The 27,858-nt window shown below is 51.6% G+C and overlaps 2 protein-coding genes and 2 long non-coding RNA genes across 4 annotated transcripts; 2 read left to right on the plus strand and 2 right to left on the minus strand.

Moving 5' to 3' along the window:
• Positions 1 to 1,324: 1,324 nt before the first annotated feature.
• On the minus strand, positions 1,325 to 8,313 carry LOC103226317 (uncharacterized). The gene is made up of 3 exons (XR_005242346.2): positions 8,213 to 8,313; positions 6,088 to 8,111; positions 1,325 to 3,998 (listed from the first exon to the last, which is right to left on the minus strand). It is a non-coding gene; the product is annotated as an uncharacterized lncRNA (long non-coding RNA).
• A 251-nt stretch (positions 8,314 to 8,564) lies between these two features.
• Positions 8,565 to 14,372, plus strand: HOXA13 (homeobox A13). The gene is made up of 2 exons (XM_007981795.3): positions 8,565 to 9,594; positions 10,319 to 14,372. Exons 1-2 carry the CDS (start codon positions 8,664 to 8,666, stop codon positions 10,561 to 10,563), a joined length of 1,176 nt encoding a protein of 391 aa, XP_007979986.2. The 5' UTR covers positions 8,565 to 8,663; the 3' UTR covers positions 10,564 to 14,372.
• A 4,955-nt stretch (positions 14,373 to 19,327) lies between these two features.
• Positions 19,328 to 22,443, minus strand: LOC140709652 (uncharacterized). Its single transcript, XR_012090319.1, has 2 exons — positions 22,347 to 22,443; positions 19,328 to 20,019 (listed from the first exon to the last, which is right to left on the minus strand). It is a non-coding gene; the product is annotated as an uncharacterized lncRNA (long non-coding RNA).
• HOXA11 (homeobox A11) lies at positions 22,369 to 27,477 on the plus strand. Its single transcript, XM_007981793.3, has 2 exons — positions 22,369 to 24,165; positions 25,562 to 27,477. The coding sequence occupies exons 1-2, from the start codon at positions 23,463 to 23,465 to the stop codon at positions 25,792 to 25,794; spliced, it is 936 nt and encodes a 311-aa protein (XP_007979984.1). The 5' UTR covers positions 22,369 to 23,462; the 3' UTR covers positions 25,795 to 27,477.
• The last annotated feature ends 381 nt before the right edge of the window (positions 27,478 to 27,858 follow it).

The raw sequence follows: 27,858 nt of genomic DNA on the forward strand, positions 1-27,858 counted from the left end.
GAGTTCTAATGGGCTGCTGTGTGTGCTTGGAGCACAGCTGATCCCTTAATCCTCTCAACCTGAGACAGACAGACAGACAGACACACACACACAAACACACACACACACACACACACACACCACGATCCAGAAAGTCCCCTCCCAGCTCACCTGGTTAGGCCCACACTGGACCTCTGGCTGGATTCCACACCCCCAGCCAATCAACTCTGCTCTGCTCCCAGCAGAAATCACACGGACTTCTATTCCTCAGGGTGACAAACGAGTCTGCTTGCTCTTGGTGACATCAAATTACTTTGCACCAGCCTAGGGTCCCATGACCTGACATAACCTCACATTAGATCCTAGAAATGTAAAGAAATATGGCCTTTTAAAAAGTGGCTGAGAGCAGGTAATTGCTAGCAGGCTTGAAGGGTTGTCCCAAGCTCAGCTCTCGACCTCTGCCTCTGAAGCTGATAGCAGCAGGAATTCATGTGTTTGGACTCTCTATGGGGAGAAGGTCGAGCTTGCATTTAACTCCGGACAATAATCAGATTCTCAAAGCCCAGGTTGTTTTTGAGCAGTTACAGAAATCACAGGGAGGCTTGGGACCTAAAAGGCAAGGAAGACTCAACAGCAGCACCACCCCCACTACCCCCCAGCCAGGCTTTCGCAAAGAACAGGCTTCAGCAGAGAATGGGCTTCTGCTAAGCTCTAAAAACAGGCCATCTTTGAGCTGCTGTAGCTTAAATTTTTGTGGAGAATTACAGTTTCATTGCTTCTTATTCTTCTCCCTCCCATCTCTCCCTTTCTCTTTGTCTCCTGGCTTGTCTGTGGCTTCTCTCTTCCCCTCTCCCTCTTCCTCCGAATTGTTTGACTTCTACAGTCCCCACCCTTACCCTGACCCAAGCCCTCACCCCTGTGGTGAACTCCATCTTAGGATCAAGAGACATAGGATCCATAAACCCACCACTGTGCCCAAGGCTTGGTAGGAGTCGATATTGTTGATACCCCACAGACAGTGGGCAGAGAGCTCATGGCTTCTGCAACATACAGTTGGAGTCATTCGAGATTATTGTAAAATATGTACACACACTTTCTTCTCTTTTTAAATTTACATACCTCTTATGAGTTTCATCAAATAGCTCTTTTCTAATTTATATGCTTAATGTAGAATTTATATGAGAATTTATATGCTTAGTGTAAAAGCATCCCAGATATTTAATCACTACTCAAAAAAATTAATTAAGAAACCATAAACAACCCAAATACAAAATACTGCCATAGAAAAGATGATCAGTATCAACTCAGACAAGTGGGGTCAGAATTTATTAAGCAGCCGGGTAGTGTAAAAGTTGTCAAATTCAACAGTGTGCTATTTTCTGTTTTTACCGTTTTGCTTTCTGAAGTCGCCAAGGCTTTCAGTTAAGTCACTTTCAGAGTTCGATGGGGAGAATCATGCTCATTGTAAATTAGACTACCAGATTAAAACAAAAGAAACCATAACACCTTTATTCACTCTTTTCTTTAAAAATCCCTTATTGCTAGGGGGATATTTTCAATGCTCGGCATTGAATTTCTTTCTGAAAACTGCAGTTGTTCTGATGAGCCATCAATTCAGTGCAAACTTTCCTAGTTTAATCATTAGAAATTTCTTTTGAGTTTCTACCAGGGGAGGAGTTGTGCTGAAATGGAATATAGTCATTTACCCACTAATAAGTGCATATATGTCAATTTAGGACACACTAAGGACTGAGGTATGTTTTTTGTGTTCCCCCATAATTCTGACACAGCAACAGAAATTTTCTATTAAAGGACGATTCACTCATATAAAAAGGTAACATAAATCTTCCTCTTTCATATGTAATTTTTAGAAAGATGAGACAAGATTTTTAGGCAAGATGGGTCTACCTCTCAAACCCCTCTTTGGTCCAGCTTACTCCTGGGTGAACCCTCAATTTTTTTCTAGAGTTTCATTGCAATAACCCCATTTCAAGTCCTTTTGCTCAATCTTGAATTATAACAGATCTTCGAAATCCTATGGTGGGGGTGAAATGATGTGACGCTATCTGGGATTTACTTCAAAATACTAAAGAGAGAGAGAGAGAGGAAGTGGATAATAAAACATTTGAAGATGAAATTATAATAGGGGTCAAAACTAGGAGCTGGGTACATAGGGGTTTGTTATGCTTGTGTGTGTGTTTGACAAAGTCCATAATAAAAGGATTAAAAAAAAAAAAAACAACTATGTGGGGCAAAGGTGGAAAAACTATCCCTGCCAAAGGGCTACCAAAAAACAAAAAAGTAGTCTGTTGGTTAGCACCTGTAGTTGCCCATTCCTAATTCTTGATTTCCAGAAACAGAAAACGACCTTACTCCCTTTTCATTTCTCTGGAGTCAGCGGCCAACCGTGATGCTTTCTTTCCGGTAAACTCCCTCTCCCAACCCATAAACTAAATATCTAAACCCAAGGTTGGGGGCTGATTAATGGAGCTTCCGTACTCAGCTCCCCTCACCAGAGTGTAAATACCCATAAAAACTAATATCAGAAGTTCGTACTGAGCGCTTCGTTTCCCTGAGAGCTGGGCGGAACGGGGCTGGAGCCGCGGGACAAAGGAACCGCGGCTACTCCTTGAACAGTGCCGGGTGCTCTAAACCCGCTCAGCTAGGGTCCCTGGAGCCAGATGGAGGTTCTGGGGAGGACATGTGAACCGGGCAACGCCAGTCCAGGACTCACCTTCCACGGGGGACAGGTGTATTTACAAAGCCACAGGAGAGGGAATGGTGAGTGGTCGGAAAAGTGAGTTAGGATTGCGCCAGCGAAGTATGTCACCAGGCTGGTCCGACAGGGTGAATTTTTTTTCGTAGGGCTGGTTATGATGCCTGTATTTCACCCACATGACATTGGATGCGCACATTCACTCTGTGTGTATACACACGTTTGATGCGTGAATGTGCGTGCATATCAAGGCACACACATCGTTATAATTACAGCATATAACGTGCCCATAAAACTCTGATCACACCTCAGTGTGTACTTGAAGGGGTCCTGAGTTCCCCTTCCTCGTCGCTGCGCTGGTGAATTTCCTTCCCTCCGTCGCATTGTGCATTAAGAATTCGCAGCTGGGAACAGGGCCGTGGGAGTTCTTAGGAGTCTAGGGCGAGATGGACCCCCGCGGGCCCAGGCCGCCTGGCTGCCTGCGCTGCTTTCTCAGCGAGAAAGCCGAGCCCGGCTTTCGTGCAAACCCCCTACTTCCTTCAAACGCTCGAAGTCTTCAGTGTATTTGTTGACTTAAAGAATGAACTGCCCAGTCCCGGTTTCCTGTTTTGTTGCGGGCGTAAGCATCAAGCTAGGGTGGGGGTGGGCGCCCGAGGGTAAAATTCCTTTGGGCCAGTGGCAGAGTCGGGTACAGAGACCCCTCGTCCTCTTCACGTCGCAGCCGGACGGAATTCTCCGGGCCGTCCCGCGCTCGCCCAGCGCCCCAGCTGAGTGACCCGCAGGTCACTCCCTGGGTGGCAGGGGCCCCACAGTCCAGCAAGCCGGTGTCCCCCGCGGGCTGGCCGCGCACTGCGAGAAGGCATTTCCTCCTTCCGGCCGAGCCCTTCTCCAAGCTCCCTCTGCTTCTAACTCACGCTCCGGTCCTTTACGCGAAGGCTGTCTCCAGCTCCAGTGAAGAGCGATCAGTGGCACTGTCGGAGGAAAGAGCTCTTCCACCACCGCCGCCGCTGCCGCGGCCGCCGCCGGCTTCGGAGTCACCTAGGCCTCCCAGAGCCGAGTTTTGGAGGCCGGAGTTTGCGCCAACTCTGGGGAGTCCAGGCGCGGCTGGCCAAGGCTTTGCAGTGGAGGATGCTCCTCATGGGAGTCTGGAACCTGGTTGTTCTGAAATGGTGTGTGTCGGGTGGAGATCTCCTTGCTCAGAGACTCTCTGGGGGAAACAGGGCAGGGCTGTACTCAAATTGGAGTTTTCCTTGAGCTCCTGCCGTATTTTCTGAGGCCCTGTGCACTAGTGGCTTTGTGGTACCTGGGGAAAAAAAAAAAAAAAAAAAAGAACTCTACAGGCAGCAGGACAGCTGCTCCTCCAAAAATCTGCTGTCCTTGAGATCCACCCCATGAAGGGATCTTAAAGGCAAAGTGGGGGTCCCTGTGGATCTTCCTGGACCTTGCACTTCCACTTTCACCATGTTAACATTTGGTCACCACCGTGACCGTAGCCCAAAACTATCCCCACAGCCTCAAGCCTTTTACTGCCTTATTATTGTTTCAAATGCACAAAAATCTAGAACAAAAGCTTGAGTGAGTGACTCAATGCGCCATTTCCCTGTCCACTGGCTACCTTCAACCCAGATCTCAGGACCTACCAACCCTTTCCCCTTAAGAAAGAGGGTACAGCTTCCACCTGATGGGGACACACAAAATTCCCTCCGTAGGCAGAGCAGTCCCCCACTTGCTCCTTTCCCAAATGATCTGCTCAAGTTTGTCTTCAGAGGTGCTACACTGTTTGATGGTTTTATCTTTTCTCTTTCTCTCTCCTCAGCCCCTCAACCAGTTTTTCCTCTGGATCTTTCTTCCTTTGACATTATCTCTGTGCCCCAGCCCACCTAGGGTGGGAGAGAGTGGGTTAAGATGTTCTGCAAAAGTGGCTTGTAAAGCTGCTTGGATACATTAAAAGCACATGAATATCCTGAAATACAAAGTGTCTTTAGAACCAACCAAGGAGTGTTTATCCTAATGCTGGATGAATGCAAAGAAAGGGTGCCAGGGAGCAGCGCTGACAGCCTCCTCGGAGTTAAAGTGAGAGCAGGTAAATTTCATTTGCTAATGAAAATCAAACTCGATTAAAACCTGGTTTCCCTTTGTCCTTTTCTCCTCCAACGCTGGGAGCCCAGAGCCCCATGGACCAGGCTGGCATCCAGTCCCCCAACCAGAAAAAGCGAGCCATAGTCTTTTTCTTCAGTGAGAAGCTTTTGGGCAACCAAACCCTGCAGGGCACCCTGGCCTATCCCAGGAGGTAAGAAGCCTTGTCAGCCAAGGCATTTTGGAACACTGAGAAATGCTCTGGTAATTCCTTAAACAAAGGCCCTGCTGCAGAAACTACCCTCCAGTCCTTCCTGCGCTGCCCTCTCAGGGCTCCTCTGGGGAAATCGGTGCACCACGCAGTACCTGGGAAATGACTGCAGCCTCTCCCACCTTTCCCACCTCTACTCATGCAGCACTTTGCTTGGCTGTCATGCCTAAGGTGCCACCGCGGCCGGCCGATCCTAATGGGTGCCCTGGCTTCCCCAGTCTAACCCATGAGGAGTCTGAGAATATAAAATTGTCAGGTTGATGGTGCCTCTATGCAATCCTATAGGAATTCCTGAGCCTGGAGAACAAAAAATCAGAGGGACAGACAGCTCAGAAGGTCAGGACCCATTACTTTGGCAGGCGAGCAAATCTTGACCTTGCCGTTGGGAAAAGAGGAAGAATGCTAGGAGGGTCTGTGCTTGCCTCCCAGAGCACACTCGCCTTAATTGTCCTCCAACCTTTCTTTTGCCACAGCAAGTCAATTTGTTGGCTGCCTGGCAGGGAAAGAAATTATATTGGGAACCATTAAGAAATGTCTTATCTCCCTCAGCAGAAGACAGGGAAGGAAGATTATTCTTGCTTAAAAGCGAGTAGAAATTCTGAAACTCAGACCCAAAATTATTCAGAGCTTGTTCTTCTTCTATAAACCACCTCCACTGATTGGTGGCTACAACTCAATACTGACAGGACATGTAGACATTTGAAAACAGTGGGGGCATGCCAGGACGCCATGGACCTGTCTGGTAGAAAAATAAAATATATATTGAGATCCAAGACAAGAAGCGAACAAGCAGGGTGCGTTCTTCTAAGTAAGCATGTTTTGAGAGGGTTTTTTTTTGTTTTGTTTTTGTGGTTGTTGTTGTTATTGTTTTAACATGGGGGAACTAAAAAAAGCCCAGATAAATTTGATCACTAAAGGTGCACCATAAATCTCAATAATTCAGGCCCCAAGCTCGCTCTTGGAGAGAGCGCCACATTTAAGGAACAAAGCTTAATTTGAGATGCAATCCAAAGCCTTCCCCCAGCACCATCCCTTCCAGACAAACCTGCTTGTGGCTCCTCGGCCGACAAGATGAAATCTTGTCTCACCAGTTTTGGTGAGGAGGGACCCAGTCGTCTGTGGAGCCGAGGCCCTTTCTCTGTGCGCAGGGTTCGGGGCTCCGGTGAAGTGGAAGGGGGAGGGAAGAATGTGGAGCCCGCCTTGGCCGTGGTGTGCACCGACAGCTGCGCCATGGCCAGAGGTGAGCTGGCACAGGCGCAGGCTAGTGGGGGCTCCCCAAGCTGTATTTTCGTTTTTCCGGGTCTGGCTGGAAAACCGAAGACGCTCAAAGCCCTGGCTGAGTAGGGCGGAGGCAGAGAAGAGTCGGTAAACACCGCCCCAAAAACCCCACGAAGGCACCAAAAAATTCTGGGCAGCCGAACTGAGTCAGAGCCGAGAACTTTAAAAAGAGAGAGAAAATTAAGCATGAGGGCATGCGGGCAGTGGGCCTTTTGCTGCTGCCTGGGTCTCCACGCTTGCATGGTAGTTCTCATGCTGGCTAGACTGCAACTTTCAACTTGACCTTGGCCTCCAGCCGTGTCTGACCCGTATGTAAAACCGCCTTCAAGTCCCCAGGAACAGGGGCCTCGAACCCTACTCTGTCTCTTTGTCACTGTGAGTTTTACAATGCCACTTGGAGGGAGGAAGGGGGGTGGTGAAAGGGCCAGAAAGTAACAGAAAAGTCAGGTCCCTACAGAAGCTAGTTCCTGAGTCTGCAAATGACCAGTCAGGGAGAAGGTAAACTGGGGGCAAATCAATATTTACCCAGAACTGCTAAAAAGTCAAGAAGGAAAGGGCAAACTTGGAAGGGCGGGGGTTGGCTGGTGTGGTGGTCATAGAAGGTTTTATTGGGCGACACTTACATTGGTCAGGACAAACCCAGGATCAGGACAGATAAAAGCCCAAGCCCAGCCGCATTGGTCTGGACCCTGCAGGAAGCCCAGGGGCCTTAGAGAGCAGATGGTGGGGGTGGGGGGTGGGGGTGGTGGTATGCGTGCTGCTCTGAGTTTAGGGCTGAGTGTGCAAGCTAGGAGCAGAGGACAGGTCCAAACCTGGCTTCTCACCAGTCAGCCTAGGGTGGAAAAGAATCCAGCACTCTCCCCAGCACTATTCCGGTAATGTGCCCACTTTCACTTTGAACGCTTGTTCCTCTTCTAGGCATCTCACCAGCTCACAGTAGTGAATCAGGAAGTGGAAGTATGTGACCCTAAAGCAGCAGGACCCCCAGAGCCCCTCGTCAAAACATGGCAGCTGCAAGAGGGGTCGCTGCTTGGTTCTTCAGCACCAACACCCTGCCATGCTACCAATAAAAGGTTGCATTTCCCAGGCACAGAGGAAAAGCTTCTTGGGCTGGTTCTTGGGCAAAGAAGGACTAGGCACCCTCTGCAGGCTGGAGATCCTACTTGAGGGGAAGGCAGGAAGCGGCCCCAAATAGCCCCTTTTTCTTGTCCCAAAATAGAGTGAAACAGTGGATTCCCAGGTTCCTGGAGAGTCAGGTCCGGTCCACAAAGAAGCTGGAGGCGTTAGAGCCCAGAAGGGGGGCTTGAGTCACAGCCAGAAGCACAGCTGGGGCTTGTTCCTCTTAAGCCCCTTCCAGAACAAGCCAGTCACACTGGCAAGGTGGGAGCATGGATGAATGGTGCACACGGATCACTCACTCTATCTCAAAGTCTCTGGAGAAGGAAGCGTTGTTACAGGGTCAGAGCAAGGAACAGGCTGTATACTTAAGTGTGTGAATGCGAGTGAGTGTGTCAGTGTACACGATGTTTGTGTGTGTGATGAGTCGTTCTGAGTCTATGGGTCTAAATGCAAACATATGAAATTGCTCACTAACAGTGTGGACAGGGAAGGGATAGGGGCTCCTAAATGCAGTCCAAGCCTCCAGTGGAATGTCCTAGGATATCCGCAGGAACCGACAAGCAGCGAACACCCTGCCACTGTTTCCCTGGAAAGAGCAAAATCGCAACTCCATGGAAGCCGAAGGCGCCGATGTCCGTCCTAGGGTCTCACTGCAGAAATACGCGCCGGTTCCTGGAAAGAAAACAGCCCCAGAGGCCTTAAGAAACACCCATTCTGAGCTAGGCTGGTCCCGTCCTCCCCACTCTCCCATCCCTGACGGCCGGCAGAATTACCTGACCTGTCCCCACCGCTCCAGATCGCAACCCATTCGCGAGCCCACCTCCCCTCCCCGCCTGGTTGCGCGGGTCTGGGCCCCACTGGGATAAAGGGAGGGAAGGGGGGCGGAGATGGGGCCGCCCTTCCTTCCCTGCCCCACCCGCACGTTCCCCCGCCTCTCCCCCCGGTGAATGCTGCGCGGCAGCGCGGCTGGCGCTGGCGCTGGGGATGGCGCGGGCCGCGGCGGGGACGGCGGGTGCACCGTGCAGAGCTGGAGTCGGAGCCGCCCGCTTTGCATACGCCGTGGGCGGAGCGGGGGGGCCGGGCCAATGGGCGGCCGCCTGGCGCGACCCCGCGGGGCGCGATCCGCCCCCCTCGCTCGGGCCCCGGCCCCGCGCCGCGCGCTCTTCACTTCTTGGGGGCTTTTTAAAACAGCGCCACTGGGGTCTTCTCCATGCGGCTCGGGCTATGACAGCCTCCGTGCTCCTCCACCCCCGCTGGATCGAGCCCACCGTCATGTTTCTCTACGACAACGGCGGCGGCTTGGTGGCCGACGACCTCAACAAGAACATGGAAGGGGCGGCGGCGGCTGCAGCAGCGGCGGCAGCGGCGGCGGCGGCCGGGGCCGGGGGCGGGGGCTTCCCCCACCCGGCGGCGGCGGCGGCAGCGGCAGGGGGCAACTTCTCGGTGGCGGCAGCGGCCGCGGCCGCGGCGGCGGCGGCGGCCAACCAGTGCCGCAACCTGATGGCGCACCCGGCGCCCTTGGCGCCAGGAGCCGCGTCCGCCTACAGCAGCGCCCCCGGCGAGGCGCCCCCGTCTGCTGCCGCCGCTGCTGCCGCCGCTGCCGCTGCCGCCGCCGCCGCCGCCGCCGCGTCGTCCTCAGGAGGGCCCGGCCCGGCGGGCCCGGCGGGCGCAGAGGCCGCCAAGCAATGCAGTCCCTGCTCGGCAGCGGCGCAGAGCTCGTCGGGGCCCGCGGCGCTGCCCTATGGCTACTTCGGCAGCGGCTACTACCCGTGCGCCCGCATGGGCCCGCACCCCAACGCCATCAAGTCGTGCGCGCAGCCCGCCTCGGCCGCCGCCGCCGCCGCCGCCTTCGCGGACAAGTACATGGATACCGCCGGCCCAGCGGCCGAGGAGTTCAGCTCCCGCGCTAAGGAGTTCGCCTTCTACCACCAGGGCTACGCAGCCGGGCCTTACCACCACCATCAGCCCATGCCTGGCTACCTGGATATGCCAGTGGTGCCTGGCCTCGGGGGCCCCGGCGAGTCGCGCCACGAGCCCCTGGGTCTTCCCATGGAAAGCTACCAGCCCTGGGCGCTGCCCAACGGCTGGAACGGCCAAATGTACTGCCCCAAAGAGCAGGCGCAGCCTCCCCACCTCTGGAAGTCCACTCTGCCTGGTAAATGGCGACATATTCCCAGCCCTGGTCTTCCGGCTCTGCTCCAGCTTCTCCTCCGCTCGCACCCGGGCGATCCCGGGTTCCCTTCTGTTCTTTTCCTGGTCTGCCCTAGCGGCTCTGCACCCCTGGGAGCCCAAGCATGGCTGGCTGGGGCTGCCTGCACTGCCTTGAGTTGAGCTGGTCCCTGGCCCTCCCTGGGTGAGGGGTGGCTGGGAGAGAACTTATGGGGACCGCGGCTAGCTTCCCTCTCCCTCTGCGCCCCGCCCTCCCCAGCCCCTGACACCAATTTAAGGATGAGAAATTTACCAGAAAACAGCTCCCCAAATTGCCCCTCCCTATTCATTCTCTCAAAAATGGCTTCAGTGTAGAAGCTTCGAGTATTGGGACGGGCACCCAGAAAGGAGCCAGGCACAGAAGTGTTGTACCTTGAGCCTGGCGCTAAGGTGTGGGCCGCTGGACCAGGCTATCTCTCGAAGCTGCCTACGCGTTGCTCCTGCAGGATGGCCGGGTTGGGGACGTCACTGGAGCCCTGGGCGATTTCATTTGAGTTCAGAACTAACCACCTTCCCCACTGACCCTCTAGGCTTTGGCAGAAGGCCGGATTGTACAGCGCGTGGCAAAGAGCAGCCGGGCGCTGCAAGGCGGGTGGCTCAGATCGAGCTGTCGCCTATGCCCTGGCTGGGGTCCGATCCCTGTGTAACTTGCCTTCTCCCTTATCTTCTAGACGTGGTCTCCCATCCCTCGGATGCCAGCTCTTATAGGAGGGGGAGAAAGAAGCGCGTGCCTTATACCAAAGTGCAATTAAAAGAACTTGAACGGGAATACGCCACGAACAAATTCATTACTAAGGACAAACGGAGGCGGATATCAGCCACGACGAATCTCTCTGAGCGGCAGGTCACAATCTGGTTCCAGAACAGGAGGGTTAAAGAGAAAAAAGTCATCAACAAACTGAAAACCACTAGTTAATGGATTAAAAATGGAACAAGAAGGCAACTTGAAGAAACGCTTCAGAACTTGTTGCTTTGCCCAGATAATGATAATAATGCTTAATAATAATTGAAGAATGGGAAAGAGAAAGAGACAGACACTGGCATTTTGCTCTCCTGAAGGAGATCTCTTTCTCTTTAATGGAATCTACAACTGTTTTAAAACTTTAAGAAAGGTAAAGACTGCCAGTTCTTTCGCCAACCCCACCAGCCCAGCCCGTTAAATGTCAAACGTCAACCCCCAAAATACGCAATTTCAGATAAGTTACACAGTTACTGAAATCTTGTAAGTATTTATGTGATCGTTATATTTTAGGACACTGCGTTAGATGGTAATAATCTGGAAGTTGGTTACAAAAGCAAGAGGCCATTGTAAACATCTGCTTGTCCTTCTTAGGTCGCCATTCCCTTTGCATGTTAAGCGTCTGCTCAGGTAAATCTTAGTGAAATTCCTACCGTTGTTGTATGTTCTGCAAAACATTTTATGTATAGATTTAGAGGGGAAACGAGAAGGTACTGAAATAATAATCTTGGAATATTTGCTGTGAAGGGAAAACGGGAGAGAAAACTCTTCTGAGGATCATTTGTCTTGGTAGTATAGTAAAACCAACCAGCTGAACCTTTCAGGCTACAAGAGAAACCGAGTTGGTAATGTCCTTTTCAGAATAATTTTTAATTGCTTATAACAAGCATATTTTGTGGCATTTGGACTATATTTACTGCCCCAATATCCGTTATTTTCCGAAGGATTTGGTATCTTTTTGAAAATGTTTAAATCATCAGAAGATCCGCAGAATTCACTTTATTTGAGAAATCCCGAAAGTTTCCATCCCAATATGATGGACTTCGGTTTGAACACAATTCGTTTTTTCATTTGAATTGGCATTTCACAATATTTGCTAAACATTTGCTGGAGAAATCATTTTTCTTTTTTCTTTTTTAGAAAACTCAAAATGAAAATTCATTCCCCTGAAATATTTAGGCGTCTTCATTCTATATTTTGATCTATTAAGAGATTAGTATTTTTCCATGTTTATTGTTTTATCAGACTGCATTAGAAAGATTAGTGATTCATCTTCACAGCACATTTTTAAGCAGTTATTTCAACCAGCACATTCGTTTTGTTCATATTCACTATAGAATGATATCTTGTAAATAAAGACACTCAGCACACTGTGAAAATGTATTTGTGCACCTGCTTTTTAAATATTTCTACTAAAAATGAAAAAAAAAAAAAAACCTTAGACCTGTTGATAGTGATGTAGTGGTATTAATTCTGTTAATAAAATAGTCACTGCCATTAAAATCTGCAGAAAATACTCTTTTCTTTCCTATGCTAAATGTGCACTGCACAGAAAGAAAAGGAGCAGGTTTGTCTTATATAAACCAAGGACCATTCTTTATTATTATTCAGTACTTTTTTTTGCTACCAAATTTTTAAGAAAAGGGAGAAACCCCTCATAACTAAAATCCTAAAAAATGATAAGTGCTTCAAGGAGATTAAAGTGTCAGATATTCCAAAAGGGAGAGAAAAGAAAGGAGGAAGAGATAGTATGAATTCCCAGGCTCCCTGTGGAAAATGAAAACCAGTTGTTTTGTATCAGCAATGCCTAGGCTGTCGTATTTTAAAATCTGCTGTTGGGTCTGCATGTGTCTGAGAGGGCAGGTTTTGATATCTGTTGAAATGACAGGACTACGAAAGGCCTTAAACCTTGACCTTGACGAAAAAAGACAATTTGTGACCTTGACTTTTGACAGCTCATGAATTGGCCTTAGCTGGATTAGTAGATCAAGGGCGCCACCTCGCGTTGTCAAGCCTCCTTGTAATTTTTCAACCAAGGGAATCAAGAGCTCTTACCTCCTTGACTTTAGAGATTCAGTACTCAATTATTTGGCTCCGGATGCAGCAAATTTGAATATATGTAAATTATACATGTCCCTGTATATATGTAAATATATATCATATGTGTACACATGTATACATTTGCATATTAGTGCTTGTGTGTGCTTGTATATATATTTGTAGAATCTGTACAGATATCGTATCATTAATTGCTAATGACCCAAGATATTGTAATTTAAGGTGATTCCTAGAGTTGAGGTACAAAATGTACTTTACAAGATGAAGCCTTGTTCCTTTTCTCTAATGGCTAAGTTCGATTTGTCTTCACAGTGGCTTTCTCTGCATCAGATTTCTGCAGATCTGCTTTAAAGCTGTACATTTTTGTTACAGTCAAAGATGTGTTCTTAAATCACCATTCTTTCCTGGTCCTCACCCTCCAATGTGGTCTCGAATTCTAATTAGAGCTACTGAGGAGTCTTTACAGCAAATTAAGATTCAGATGCCTTGCTAATTCTAGAGTTTTAGAGTTACGTTTCAGAAATTCTAAGAAACCGCTCTTGAGAGGTCAATAAAGAGGACTTAATATTTCATATCTACAAAATGACCACAGGATTGGATACAGATCTGAGTTATCCTGGATAACTCAGAGCTGAGTACTGCTCCAGGGTGGTGTGCAATCTTATATTGATGCTTGTGAATCTGCCATTTTATTTGTAGGATAAATAAATATGTTTAATATTAACAACTTCCATCAAAACTATAATAATAATATATCTGCTGTTGACCTCTAACAACAATCAGGTGCTGTATTCAGAGTCATAAAGAATACATAAGTATGTTTGTATATTTAATACACACATAGGATAATGTGTTTTTGTCAAATCTATGCTATGCACATATGTATTAAAATGTTGGTGGAACCAGTAGCCGTGGGATGCAGAATTGTGAGATGCAGGCTAATTTTATCTTTATATTAGAGGAAAGTAACAGTGAATGGAAGAACCAGATTCAACATTTTATGGAAAATATTATTGATTGGTTACAAAAGTGGTTGCCGGAAACCTCTCCAACCTCTCCTGAGGACTCACAGCTTCTTTATAGATGAGAATTATGGAAAGAGTCTCTAAAGCTGTCTCAAAAACAGGCTGGTGTTGAAACATACATATCGAAAGGGCTTGAGAAATTCAATTATATTTTGCTGCCCTGAGGATTTTCACTCCACTTGTGGAAACAAATGATAATGTTGCTTCAGACCCACCTCTCCACCTCTTGTTCCAAACAGTACTCCATTTCCAAATGAGCTGCCATCAAGCCAAAGTAACAACTTTCTCCCAAAATGTTTAAAGTGGTGGAAAATCCCCTCAAAGCTGGATCAAACTGTGTGTTTAAGAACAGCTCCAAAAGGGACTCTTCTGTTGACGGGGGATATTTTTCTTTAGATGTAAGAAATATTCTGAGCCTCGAGCCTAGGAAGGAGGCCAACAGCAGCTCTCCAGCCGGGATACCGCCCCTTTCGAAAGCCATCACCACTGCAGGAACCCTGGGTAAAGTAGTAGCCTTCTTTTTTTCTCTCTAGTTTTTGAAACTGTAATGACAGAAGATATTTCAGGGTTGTTGTGGGGTTTTTTGCCCCCAGTTCTAAAACGGTCATTGATAGTATCGATCTTACCTAACTCTCCTTCTATTTAAAATTTCTATGGATCTACCAGATAACCAGAGGTGGGCATGGATTATTTATGATGGCTCCTTTAATGCCCAAATAGCAATCAGTCCAAAACCTGAAAGAAAGGAAAAAAAATGTCCAAGGAGAGACCAGCCACCTCCTGAAAAACAGGAATAATAGTATCAGCCACTGATCCATGAATAATGTTGTTGAAAACCTGACTGAAGTATTTTTTTCTAAAAAGAAAACTCTTCCTGAATAAAAAATAATAAAAATAGGACTTAAAAAAAAACCCTACTTTTTCTATCTGCTCTCAGTACTGTCATATTTATTTAGTTACTTTAAGTGGATGATTGTTAAATGTCGCTGTGCATTTTACTCCTATTTGTGACTGATGCAGAGCTGAAGCCACCCATTCAAGTTGTGGGTTAAAAATAAATAACAGAAAAGGAAAGAAAAAAATTAAAACAACCTAGTTGAAATCTTTTCTTAAAAATTCACCACTAGGCAGCGAAATTCAGCTGCAGATGCAACATTTGTGTGTGGAGAGTTGACACAGATTTCACTTTGTAATAGATGTAAGTGCAGATTGCACTCTACTGCATGTGTTTGGAGGGCTCGGTGAAGATGCAGTGTCTTGCTTCCTCTGCGAATTCCCGAGTTCAGGAGCCCAGACGGAGGTTGCCCTGGACTGCTAATCCCCAGACCCGGTGGGTTCAGAGGCGCCCTCCTGGATTTGCGGACCTCTCCCAAGGAGACGGTAGGGGCTTGCTGATTTATGCGCATTCCTTTAAACTTGATCGAATGCGTGTCAGCCGACCAAGACCTGGAGAATCAGAGAAATGTGCAGCGAGTTGCTCACATCCCGTTTCTCATAAGCGAAGATGTAGAGTTATCCAAAAGGCAGAGGGAGATTTATGCCTAGGTTTTAGGACAGGCACGCTAATTAAGTTTTCATCTGCTAGGCCGCCGGGTCCGTAACAGCCAGCCTCATTCTTTATGAAAATGCCCACTCAATCTTTGTGCATCTACCTATCTCTGATGAATGCCTGAATAGTGCTTGCTATTTTTAATTTTATTTTAAAGGGAAGAAAAAAAGACACTGGCGCAGAAAAATTCCTCCATGAAAGCAGCCAAGGCCTTGCCACAGTTGATTTCATTTCTGCCCGGCTCTCGTGGCGCTGAAGAGCCGGATCCACCGGGCAGAAATAATTACAACGGGTCTCAGAGATTTCCAAACCTCTGAGGGCGGTTGTGCGGCAACATAGGACCTCCCTCAGATACTGGGGTGTGAACTCCGAGAGCTACCTGATGTCGCGCCCCTCAGGGACTGAGGCGCGGCCCCAAACCCTCCACGCTTCTACAAGTACCCCCTACTCAAAATGGAGGCTCAGGCCGGTGCAAAGCCGGCCTCCCTCAGACGGCACGCCGGCCGGTCGGGGCTGCGGTAGGACGGCGGGCTGAGGTCCCAGCGCGGAACCGCGAGGGCCGGGTCTGTGCGGGTGAGTGGCCCTGCAACTGCAGGCTGACGTCACCGCAGGCCGCGCGGGCCTTCGCGGGACTCCCCGGGCGCGGCTGGATCAGCACAAGCCGACTTCAAGGAATGTTTGGTGCGGGTGCCCACTTCCCCGCCCCGCCCCGCCCTCCCCAAGAGAATAATCCGGTATTTAATCTCTCCCGGTCTTAATTCTTGGCAGCGTGGAAGGTGGTTTGCAACGGGAAATAAAACTTGACAGGAGCATTTTCTCTAAAAGGGATTTTGAGAGGAGCTGAAAAGAAACCATGTTTTTCTCTACCAAATACTTCCGCTTTCTGAACCCGGAGCCGAGGGGAGGGAGCGATCCGAGGGAGCGGAGAGCAAGCCGGGCACGCGAGGCCACGCTGTGCACCCCACCGGCCGCGCCGGCCGCCCGGGCGGGAGGCAGCCTCGGGCTCCGCTGCGCCCCGCGCCTCTACCACGCTCCGCGCCGCTGGGCTGTAGGCCCCGGCGCCGCCCGCAGCCCGAGGTCGGGACCCCGCGCATGGGACTGTGGCACCGGCAGGTCCCGGTTGGCACCCAGATTGGTACCCAGGCGCTGGCTGAGGGAGGCTGGGGTCAGGCGAGAGAAGAGGGCCCTGGAGAGAGGGCCTTAAGGAGCTTGGCGTTAGCTCTGAGCCTCTGGTCTGGGGGGGTTGGCAACAGCCGCTTGCAAGAAGGGTGGTGAGAGCAGGACTGGGGGCTTTGTTTCCGGCCTCGGGTCTGCGGACTCTGCACAAAATGGAGGGGGAAAGGGGGTGAGCGCATAGCAGGCGTGGGTCGAGCGGACTGCTATTGGGTGGAGGAGGCTGGAGAGAGCAGAGTCCCCCTCCCCGCCGCTCAGCGAGCGCCCTTCTCTCTCGCCTTAAAGGTCAAGTCCTCAGCGCCACGGCCGCCTCCATGGTCAGGGCCGGTCGCTGCCGCGGTCTCAAGAAGGCACAGGACGCGCAGTTAGCTTGCTGCAAGCGGGTTCTGGTAGCCTGGGCTCTGGGCTCGTGCACTGGAGACAGAGGTTCTTTCTTGATTTCCAACTCTCCCATTCCCAGCCTTGTTAGAAAGGAGTCCTGGCAGCCACGGGTGGCCCAGGCTGTGTCCCCGTCCCAGAAGAGCGGCATTTGCCCCAGTCCAGCAGACTTCGGAGCCCGCTGAGGCCTAGCAGGGGCGAGAGGGAGCGCCTGCAAGCCCAGGGGAGAGGACGTGGCTGGATGGGAGTTCTGGGTCCTGGTAGGAACATAGGGCCGAGCAGGGCCAACTTGGTGGGGAAGAGGATAGGGGAGCCAAGACCCTGCTGGAAAGCCTCTTCTGGGGTCCCTGAGTCCAGGCCCCTCCGTAGTGCGTAGCAGGCCTTTGGTGAGACCCTTGATGCTCTTCTCCTGCCTAAAATCCACACTGAGATGTGAGGCGCAATCTTCCAAGGTAAAAACCCTTGACTCCCAGCCCCCAAGAATCCTTCACTGCACTCTGCGAGGGAGAAAGCCCCTTACCTCCTGCCTATAGCCTGCCTCTAACAGGTCAGAGCATCAGGCCCTGCGGTAAACAGTTAGCTTAAGCCTAATCTGCCGCTGAGCCTGTCTCTCCAGGTGAACCAAAGAGGATGTGCAAGGGATTTCTTTTCGCGGAAGCGAAAAATCTGAGTTGTACCCCTAGGGCTACATGGATGGGCTGGGCTGTGGGGGCATATGTAGCAGAAACAATTGTCTGTGAATGGGTAGCAGAAATGCCTGGCAGGGTGTGTAGGGGAGGAGGGCTGGATGCGGTGATGGTTCTTCTCAAGCCTGGAACGTGAGCCACCACGAGCACTGAGTGGAAATGGAGCTGCCCTAGGAAGCAGTTGGAGCTTTGTGGCATGGGGGCTTCCTGTGAGCTACAGCTGTGGGGACCGAGGCCCAAGGACCAGAGCCAACCTTCGGGTTGGGCCATCCCCTTTTGTCTTCTTTATCTCAGACACACTCTGCTGGGAAACCCGTTTGGGCCAAAGCTGCACCGGGAATGGAAGGCAGATCCTGAGAACTAGGGCTTCACCCTTCAAAGTCTCCCCCACCCCATTTGTTCCCACTCTATAGGAAAAAGAAGTCTAATAATTGGCAACAATAAAAATAGTTAATAAAGGAAGTAATCGTCTCTTCTCCCTTCAGTTTGGGATCCACTAATGTAAATGATAACCAGATTGCTTGGGTACTTGAGACCCTCAGCTGAGCCCTGTGCCCTACTCTGCAGTGGCCAGGGGAAGGGTATGGGCCTTTTCAGATATTTAGGGGCTTTGAAGGATGACTGTAACTGCCAGTCAGACCAAGCAGAATTATGAGGTCAACTTCAGGGCACTACCTATTAGTGACAGAGGTGATCTCTTGATTTTTTATCGAAGCCTCAGTGCTGCCTTTGTGCAGCACCTGGAAAATGTGATAGATTGGCAATGATCTGGCAATAAGCCATGTCCTGAGAACAAATACTGGGAGATCTCCTGGGCCTTCCCAGGCAACTCACCTCCCCAGCTCACCATAGAAAACAGAGGTGCCCACAGGAACCCTTCTATTTGGAAGGAGATATTCCTGAAATGGAGGAGAAGAGCTCTGTTGCCGTTTCTACCCAGGGCCTCCCGGCCAGTTCTTGCACCTGTGTGCAGTATGATCACCAGGGTTGAAATACTCTTCTGTGTAGCTTTCTAGAAACAGTGCGACATTTGTGGACAGAGGAAAGTAAGGGCTTAGGCAAGCAGGAGGAGGCAAAATATTGATGGTACCCTAAGCAATCCAACAGGAGAGAAACTTAACTGTAGCCATCTGGGAGTGAGATTCAGTCTGTCAAGTGGGTCCTCACCCCTGCCAGGCCTATCCCATCTGGGTTGCCCAGCCTAGAAAAGCAGCAGCTGGGTCTGCAGAAGAGAAGGAGGAAGTGTTGGGGAAGAAAGGAGGCTAAAGAAGGGAGGGGAGAGGAAGGGAGATAAGCCAGATTTGGTGGGGCCTTGGGGTGGAGTATTCCAAAGAAGGAGGTGGGAGACTTAGTTCAGGCTCTGGTGGAGGCCCGAAGTTGGGGGAGAGTCAGGGACCTAACAGCCCCTCTGCTCTGCACCTGAGTATTGGGTGCCCTCCAGTGGCACCTCAGCCCTTGCTCAGTCTAGCAGAGGCATCAAAAAAGGTAGGGAAGAGTCCCAGCAGGTGAGAATGGCTGGAAGGAGGCAGGGCAGGAGACAGGAACTTTAGGGGGGACAGGAGCAGGATCAGGAACTGTAGGGGGACAGGACCCCCTTGAGAAGGACAGTGGTGACTGGGGCAGCTTGGCATTGACATTGAGACTGTGGACAAATGCCGAGCATTCAAAGGCCTGCATGTGCAAGTACTGGGGACTTCGCATTCTCAGATTTCTGGGACAAGGAGCAGCTGCTGCCTCCCAAGCTAGCCCCAAGGAGAGAAGAGGGTGGCCCAGCAGCTTTGTCAGTTGGAGCTGGGAAGCCTGGAGTGTGGAGGTGCTCCCGGCCACCCAGCTCTATCCTCCCTTGGAGTGAGAGGGTGTTAAGCTGCCTGTCAAGTGACGATCCTTGCAGCTCACGTCCCTTGAATGACTGTGCTGGAAACGCCCCCAGCACAACCACCACGGTAACAAGGCCTCGCATTGCCCGGTGCGCACCGACGGCTTCAAGGCCACCCCGCCTGGGCACTGCCCGCCGGCGCCCTCCCGCTGCCTCCCGGACCCCTCCGGCTGCAAGAAGAAGCGGAGGCGGCAGAGGCGCCTGGACCCACTTTATTCCGATATTCCGCCTGCAAAGGCGGTGGAACGAAGCGTAAGGCTCAGGGATGGTCGTCCCCAGAGAGGAGGGTCCCGGAGGCGCTGCGCAAGCCCCCCCTCCCCAACCTTTCGGGCCAAATCAGACGAAGCCTCGGAAAGGCTCGGTCTGTTTTGCTGACCAAATCTCCTTGTTAGCCGTTTCCGCCTGACAAGCCTGGCGCGGGCGTCGGCCTTCTACTCTCCGGGTGGCCACCTCCAAATGCCGTGCCGGGAGCGATGGGGCCCGGCCTTGCAGAGGGTTGCCTGGACCTTGAAATTTGGAAAAACAAGAAGAGACTGAACCGGTTCCCTCCCTTCTCTGCAGACACACACGCACCGTCAGGCCGCCGCCACTTCCTGCCTTTGTTTTTCTTCCTCCAAACATTTTTTGGTCTCTTGCATTAGCCGCGGTGGGGCTCTGGGTTGACGATAAAAGGAAATACACCCTGAACAGTTTTCTGGAGATGGCGCGAGCTCTGGAGCTCCTGAGAAAGAACAGCTCCTGGGAAGCCAGTAGCCAGGGCCAATGTCACAGCCTTACCCGCGCCGGCCTCTTCAAGAAATGGAACTCGGACTTGGCCTTCCGGGGCGGCTTTAGCCTCAGTCGGGTCTTTCCCAGAGCCCAGTGGGTTACGCTCGGCTGTTGGACATCCTGCAAAGCGGAAGAGTCAATCATAGGATCAGAGCAAAGTGAAAACCAAGGACCTGAAGGTCTGCCTTCCCTTCTTCCCCTGAATTTGGTCTGATCGTCAGAGCTGCGCCCACCCCTCACCCCAGCCGCCTGCCTGGAGAAACCTTCACATTCACACCGCCAGCGTATTCCGCACACGAGGGCAGGAGCGGGCAAAACTGGGACATTGCGAAGTCTTGGGGACCTGAGTACCCTTCTCCTATTCCTGCTGGGCAACTAAAAGCGTTCGGTCACTTCAGGCTTTTTCCCTTCTGCTGATATCAAAAGCCTTTTCCCTCATCCATCTTCACGGCAGCGCCCCCACACACCCACTTCCAGGCTGCAAGTCCCTCCGGGCACCCGGCTTCGGTGCAGCCTGCCGAAATGCCCTCCCGGAGCGCCTTTTTCACCCCGAGCCTTTTATCCGGAATTCGCCTTTGTCTCCTGTGGACACCCATGGGATCCAGCCCTGCCAGCACCCTCTCGGTCTGGCTCTCCAGGAGGACATGGGAGGCAATGGTTATGCGGAACAGCGCACACCCCCATACCGACCTTTCTGCCGGGACCGCTCTCCCTGACACCAGGGGAAAACCGATCTAATTAAGAGAGGGGCTGCGTGCCGCTGGGGGAGGTGGCCTGGCATCCCCCGCTGGCAGGCCACCACAGCCCCGTCTGTTCAGGCACAAGCTGAAGTTGACTGCCAAAACTGCTATAAAACCGCAGGTCTGTCTAGAACTGTTTTCGGTTTTCCTAGACGCCCCCGGGTTCAATTATGGTCTTAAAAGCCCTAATACAAGTGCAAGAATTTGTCTGCCTTCACCCAGGGGCGGGGCGAGCCCCGCAATGGTGGCGCCTTTGTTATGGCAAAGTCACTGAAACCCTTCATGCATTCCTTTTGTTCGAAGGTAGGGGTGGTGAGGACTGGGTGGGCTGCAGAGAGAGAGTTTGGGATAGCCAAAATCAAGCCAGGGAACAGCTGGAATACCTTTGTTTGAAACCTCTCCTTCTGTCTTTTGTATTCTGTCTCTAAAAAAGAGATGCTGTGGAGAAACAAATATTTAGCCTTGTTGATCACCGCTGGAAATAGAAGTTTTTTCGCCGCAGGGCAGTTCTGTAAATGTGCTTCCCAGCTTTAGGAGGTCTGAAGCTACTCTTCTCCAATAACCTTCCTTCCCATTGGAACTTCTCACTCACAGCACTGCTGCCCTCTGGACAAGCCACAGTGGACAAATATGTCAAGCTGAAGATGCACAAATAATTTCAAATTCAGTTCTCAGGGATTCAAGGGACATGAAAGTTCTTGCAGCAAATCTTGAATAAAGAGTTCATTAAACCAATGTGTCCAAGTAGCTTGATTTGTGATAAGCAATCCTTGTAAAGGTGGTAGTGGGGGGAGGTGGAGAGCCACAGAAACATTAATGCTAGTAAATTAGTTTACTCGACTACAGAGTAATTACTCGATATTATTGATATTTACAGCAGATATTCAAATGCAATGGTAGGCCATTATTTGGAGAAAATACATAATGAGAATATTTCTTTTCCAGTGCAATACATGATTAGATTTGTTATTGAGTCAGTTACAGTCAGCTCAGCAATAAATAAATAAATCGATGTTGACACTTATATACCAAAGATCTTAGAGTTTATACTCTAAATCTCCCCCAAAATATGTAAATACCTTTGGCTATTTCCTGGAGAGGAAAAAGCAAATGGTTATCTTTTTATATATCTTTTATTTTCCTTCAGCAACACCCCAGATCCTTCCAAGAAGAGAGTTGTTGGGAGGCCTCAGGTCTGGGCCCCTCTCAGCTCCTGGCCCTGCCTGGCTGCTCTGTGTCCTCTCCCTTCTTTCGCTTCCTCCAAACATTGCTCCTTCAATCCTGCAGGTTGTGGAGCATATTTTGCCTTCTTAATGTATTTTTTTCCTCTTCTCAAGAAAGCTAGACTCAGAGTATTGCTATGGTCTCTCTTTATCCTTAGCACAAACCTAGCCTTTTAAAGGCATCCCTGTCTTCCCAGGTGCAGGGAGTTGGGGAAGCACCTCTCCTTTCTCTGGCATTGTATTCCTTCTGTGGAATGAACAGTAGGAAAGGCACAGAGCTCTCTGAGTTTTTGCCCTGCACATCCCTTGCTTTCACTCTCACACATTGCAAGGAAAGAGAGAAGGAGAGCAGGAGAGTAGGCGAGTTACCCCTTTCTCAGCCACCTCTCCTTGGCCCTCAGCCCGTCCTTTCCACCCCCATTCTCCCCACACCCGTGGAGCTCTGCAAGCAGCCTGGTGGGCCCCCCACGAAGATGCAGCATACCCAGGAGAAGGCTCCTCGGATGTCAGCGCCTCTAAAGCAGCCCAAGGGTTGCCTCAATTGCATGGTTTCCCGCGTCCTCAGCTCCAGAAGACCAGGCAGATGGGTGGACCGGTGAGCAGCGGGGCAGCCCCTGTGCCTCTGTCTCTGCCGAGTCACTCCGAAGCCCGGCAGGCAGCGAGGAGGAGGGGGTTTCTCCAAGGACAGAAGGTGGGATGAGGAGGCAGGCAGGGAAGATGAGGGGAGAGGTGGATCCCGGGTAAGACGAAGGACCTTCCGGGCCCTGCGGATCAGTGACAAACCGCGGGGAGAAGCCGTTCTGGCTGTGGGCGGTTTAGGGACGGAAGGCACTAAAGCGCTTCGGAAGTGACCATGAATGAGAGAGTGTAATCAAGTCACCGTGCAAATCGGACAAGCCACGAGGCAGGCACATCCACGGCTTCGAACTCTGGCCCCGAAGGGGTGCCGGCTAGGGTCGGAGGCAGAGGCGCTTCCCAGAGCAAGTCTATGGGAGGGGGACTGCGAAGAACGGGGTGTAAATGCGAGCCTCCAGGAGAACAGACTCCGAGACCACAAGCCACACAGCGACGGGCTCCCACCTGGCTATCCCCAGTCCAGGGCACCCCTCACCCACCCGGGGAGCTGCGGGTGGGAGGTGGGGACGAGAGTTGAGCTCTCACCGCCCTCTGCACACTCGAGAATCAGGACCCTGCAATTGAGCACAAGCATGCTGCATGGGGGCGCACCCCAGCCTCTCCGCGCGCCGGGAGGCCCCCAGCGAACATGAGTTACACCGGCGATTACGTGCTTTCGGTGAGAACACCGAGTGACGATCTGTTGCTTCCCCTGAGGTGGCTACAAAGAAAGGAAGCCGGGAGGGAGGGGAGAGGAGGAAAAAAAAAAAAAGGAAAGCGGGGGGGGAAAAAGGCCCGGACTAGCTCGCAGCTTGTCAATTTCAACATCGGGTCACATGACCAGCACCTCCCTGCTAAGGATGGGGATAGATTTCCACGTCAGCTTACGTCTCCAAATTTCTACTTCACGGATCCGCTTCAAAGAGGCAGCTGCAGTGGAGAATCATGTTAAGCTCGGCTACTGCGGAGAGCCCAAGGTAGCCCAATGATGGATTTTGATGAGCGTGGTCCCTGCTCCTCTAACATGTATTTGCCAAGTTGTACTTACTACGTCTCGGGTCCAGATTTCTCCAGCCTCCCTTCTTTTCTGCCCCAGACCCCGTCTTCGCGCCCAATGACATACTCCTACTCCTCCAACCTGCCCCAGGTCCAACCCGTGCGCGAAGTGACCTTCAGAGAGTACGCCATTGAGCCCGCCACTAAATGGCACCCCCGCGGCAATCTGGCCCACTGCTACTCCGCGGAGGAGCTCGTGCACAGAGACTGCCTGCAGGCACCCAGCGCGGCCGGCGTGCCTGGCGACGTGCTGGCCAAGAGCTCCGCCAACGTCTACCACCACCCCACCCCCGCCGTCTCATCCAATTTCTATAGCACCGTGGGCAGGAACGGCGTCCTGCCACAGGCTTTCGACCAGTTTTTCGAGACAGCCTACGGCACCCCGGAAAACCTCGCCGCCTCCGACTACCCCGGGGACAAGAGCGCCGAGAAGGGGCCCCCGGCGGCCACGGCGACCTCCGCGGCGGCGGCAGCCACGGGCGCGCCGGCAACTTCAAGTTCGGACAGCGGCGGCGGCGGCTGCCGGGAGACTGCGGCGGCGGCGGAGGAGAAAGAGCGGCGGCGGCGCCCCGAGAGCAGCAGCAGCCCAGAGTCGTCTTCCGGCCACACTGAGGACAAGGCCGGCGGCTCCAGTACGTATAAAGGCAGGGCTCTGCGCTTTATGAAAGGGGAGTTGGAAATCTAGCGCAGCACCGCTGTTAAATTTTTATATGCTGTTTTATAAGCATATAAGGTTTATGAAGGGCCTTTAGGTTTCCCCCAACAAAACTTTGTTATAAAAGGCGGGATCACGTGGCGAGTGCTGAAATTGGCCGTGAAATACCCACCGGCCAAGGCATGCCTGCAAAAAAAAAACAACTCCTCTTTTTGCTTTTTTCCCTTCTCAGCTCCCAAGCCCGGCAGCTCGACCCCGCTCGGGGCCAGCTCCGGGCTGGGGAGCCAGAGGTGGGCGCCTGTAAATTCCCCCTGCAAGGGCTTCGGGAGCCTTTGATAGCGAGGTAATCCGGAGATTTTTATAAAAGCCATGTGTTGCGCCGGGACTCCAGTCCGGCCGGGATTCAAAGGCGTCGCTGTTTAACGACGGCGCTAGGAGCGCATTTAACAGATAAAGTAGCCCGCTTAGCTCCAGCAATATATTAAAAGAAACAAATTAACCCAAAGTTGGCCTTTTTGTCCAAAGGAAGCCATTTTCGTCTGGCGTGGTGGCAATTACGTGCCTCCTTCTGCCCAACTGCATGTTATTCACAATTGTTATCCAATCTGTCAAAAGCGATTTTTTTTCTTGTCTTGTGGGTCTTTTTTTTTTTTTTCAAGGGGGATCAAGTATAGCCTGCCCGCAGCTTCGGGAAGCCCCCTTTGCCTTCACCCTACCTAAGATAGCGCCGCTGCTCTGCCGTGTGCAGGGTGACGGTGTGTCCGTGGTGCTCAGCGAAGGCCTGGGGTAGGGGGCTTCCGCTGCCACCTCCCCACCTCGGGGGAGCCGGGAGGCTGGCTGGGGAGGCAGGAGCTGGTGGCCAGGACTCAGGCTGACAAAGACCCGGCAGCCGTCCCAGATGTTAACGACTGCCCAGTCTTGGCCGCAGCCTGGAAAGATTGGGACTGGAGCCGCCTTTACTGCCTTGGGAAGGGGCAGCCCAGGTGCTGGAAGGTGAAATGTCCGCAGGCGGCTGTTTGTTTAGTCTGGCCGGCGAGAGGCAGCCGGCAACCCCCACTCGGCTGCTTTCAAAGAGGCTTAGGCAGCGCAAACTCGCCTGTTGCTGTGCGAAGCCCTCCTTTCTGTTCTGGGGGCAGCGGGAGCAGCTTCCCCGGGGGCCTATCTAGGGAGCTGGCTTTTATCTGTGGCTGAGCCTCCAACTGCGACGGTTCCAAGCATGCAGTCATAGCGTTAAAGGCAGGGGCCTGGGGAGACTTTGACGGGGCTTGGGCTGGACCACCAGTCCCTGTGGCAGCCCTTCTCCTCAGCTATGGGCTCTGGGGTGGATTGCAGCCCCACACGGGACTCACCCCCTGCCTTTTCTCCCTTCACAGGTGGCCAACGCACCCGCAAAAAGCGCTGCCCCTATACAAAGTACCAGATCCGAGAGCTGGAGCGAGAGTTCTTCTTCAGTGTCTACATCAACAAAGAGAAGCGCCTGCAACTGTCCCGCATGCTCAACCTCACTGATCGTCAAGTCAAAATCTGGTTTCAGAACAGGAGAATGAAGGAAAAAAAAATTAACAGAGACCGTTTACAGTACTACTCAGCGAATCCACTCCTCTAAGGCTCCAGCGGCTGGAACTGGGTGGGGGGCTTCATACACATGAGATAATATGCAGATTTTGCCCTTGACAAGGTCAAGCCACATGGTGACTTTTGAAAAGAAGTGTGCAAGAGAGGGATGCATGGAGATAGCCCCACACGAGGCGGCCTGGGACTCTCTTGATTAAGATCTCAGTGGTTAAGATTCCTAATAATCATTGGATTCTGAGAGCTGTGTATCAGCTAGAATGACAGGTTTGGGACCCCTGGTGGTTCACTCTTGGAGCCTGCAGAGCTGCGGGCTGGGTGTGGTCTCCACTGGGGACTGGGCCCCCTGCCAGACCCCCTGGAGGCTAACCCCTCCACATCCTCCCTCTACTGGGAGCCTACCCACCCCCAGGACCCCTGAGTCAAAAAGCTGTGTGCTCTCCAAGACCAGTTCAGCTTGGGGACAGGGGCAGGAGGAAGGGGTAGGATTACTAGGTGCCCAGAATGAGGCTGCTTTCCAAAGCCAATGTGAACGGCGGCGGCTGGACTTAGAGGTGGCTATGAGGTGGAAGAGGGCTGCAAATCCTTGTGGGAAAAGAAATCTGTGATTCTAGGTGGTGTCAGTGTCTTTCCACTCCTCCTAGCCACCCACTACACTTATCCAGCCCTGAGTTCCTAGCCACCGCCTCCTACAGCCCACCTGGCTTTTCTTTCTACCAAATGAGGGTCTTGGTTCCAGCCTACCACTCAGGCCCAAAGCCTTGTCGCAGAGTGGACTGTTCCCTGAGGTGGGAGATATGGAAAAGCCAAGAAGCTGCGGCCAGGCCACTGGCCCCTGAGATCTCTGCAGGAAATGGCTGTGGAGTGCGGCAGTTTGGCAAACTCTCCACCACATGTAATGAAGCTTGGATTTGCTCAGTGTCTGGCTGCGGAGCAGCAGGCCTGGCCAGCAGGTCTCCAGCTTTGGCTATGAGGGCCTTGAGTCCCCCAAAACACCGGGTTCCAGCACCACACTCTACCCTCATTGGCTCCTGAACTGAGTTTGGAAGCTTCTGGTGACCTTCCAAGAGCCTGAGAGTGAGGTGGAATTATTTTAAAAGATAAATATTATATTATATATATATTTCCCTGAAGGAACCAAAGCGAATTTTAAAAGATGCAATGTAGAGGGGAAAAGAGATGATGAAAATATTTAAAGGCTCTATCTGTTTACAGTGTTCCATGGTTAAACTCACTCACTGCTAAGAATATTTGAATGTATGCTTCATACAGGGATGGTGTTCAAAAAACTTGTAAATAAAGAAACCATAACCAATTTTGTTTTCCTTCCTTCCTTCCTTCCTTCCTTCCTTCCTTCCTTCCTTCCTTCCTTCCTTCCTTGCTTTCTTTTTTTCTTTCTTTCTTTCTCTTTTTTGCCATTAGTTGATTTCCTTTGGGGTGTTGGAGGGGGTGGAAAAGGTATTGAGAATGGTCTTTTTAATCTCTTGCAACATTTGGAAAGTGTTAGGGAAATGCTCAGAGGCAGTCGGCCTGCCCAGACTGGGGATCTCATCTGGGAAAGCCAGGCACCCTCCCATTGAATCTCCTTTTCCTCCCTGTATTAAGAAATATCTATTGGCTCCATTTGTACTGGGAGTGTTGGCCTGTCCTCAATTCTGGTTCTTACCCACCGTGTGTGTTGCAGCATGTATACAGGCAACTGGGCACAAGGAAAATAAAGACGGTGGAAATTGGAGTATCCTGGTGTGACATTCCTCTCCCTGATCGCCTTTTACTGCCAAATGTCTGCCCCCCTCCCCCACCCACCCCCCAAAAAAACGCCCTACCTAGTTGAGGGGCAAGTTATCAGGCCCCTGAAAGGGTGAGAAGGTGACTAAGTCAGGAATTGGCTACAATAGAAGCCAGACTTAGGAAGCCAAGGTGGTTGGCTATGTCCTTGTGGGAAGCAGGGACCTGGGGATGGGGTATCTCAGGGCCTGGAATAATGGACTTTATCCCCTCAGACTGACCTCAGCCCTGGAGAGGGCCTTGGGGCCTGAGGTGGCCAACAGGTCAGACCCCAGGCTGCCCTCGCTCACCTCAGGACCGCTAGGCCTAC

This window comes from Chlorocebus sabaeus, chromosome 21, assembly GCF_047675955.1.
Source record: "Chlorocebus sabaeus isolate Y175 chromosome 21, mChlSab1.0.hap1, whole genome shotgun sequence".
Classification (NCBI taxonomy): Eukaryota; Metazoa; Chordata; class Mammalia; order Primates; family Cercopithecidae; genus Chlorocebus; species Chlorocebus sabaeus.

Excerpts from the sequence above, each read along its gene's own strand:
- HOXA13 (XM_007981795.3), top strand. The coding sequence starts at position 8,664 with ATGACAGCCTCCGTGCTCCTCCACCCCCGCTGGATCGAGCCCACCGTC. Across the intron at positions 9,595-10,318 it reads CTGGAAGTCCACTCTGCCTG|ACGTGGTCTCCCATCCCTCG; the intron begins GTAAATGGCGAC and ends CTTATCTTCTAG.
- HOXA11 (XM_007981793.3), top strand. The coding sequence starts at position 23,463 with ATGATGGATTTTGATGAGCGTGGTCCCTGCTCCTCTAACATGTATTTG. Across the intron at positions 24,166-25,561 it reads GGACAAGGCCGGCGGCTCCA|GTGGCCAACGCACCCGCAAA; the intron begins GTACGTATAAAG and ends CTCCCTTCACAG.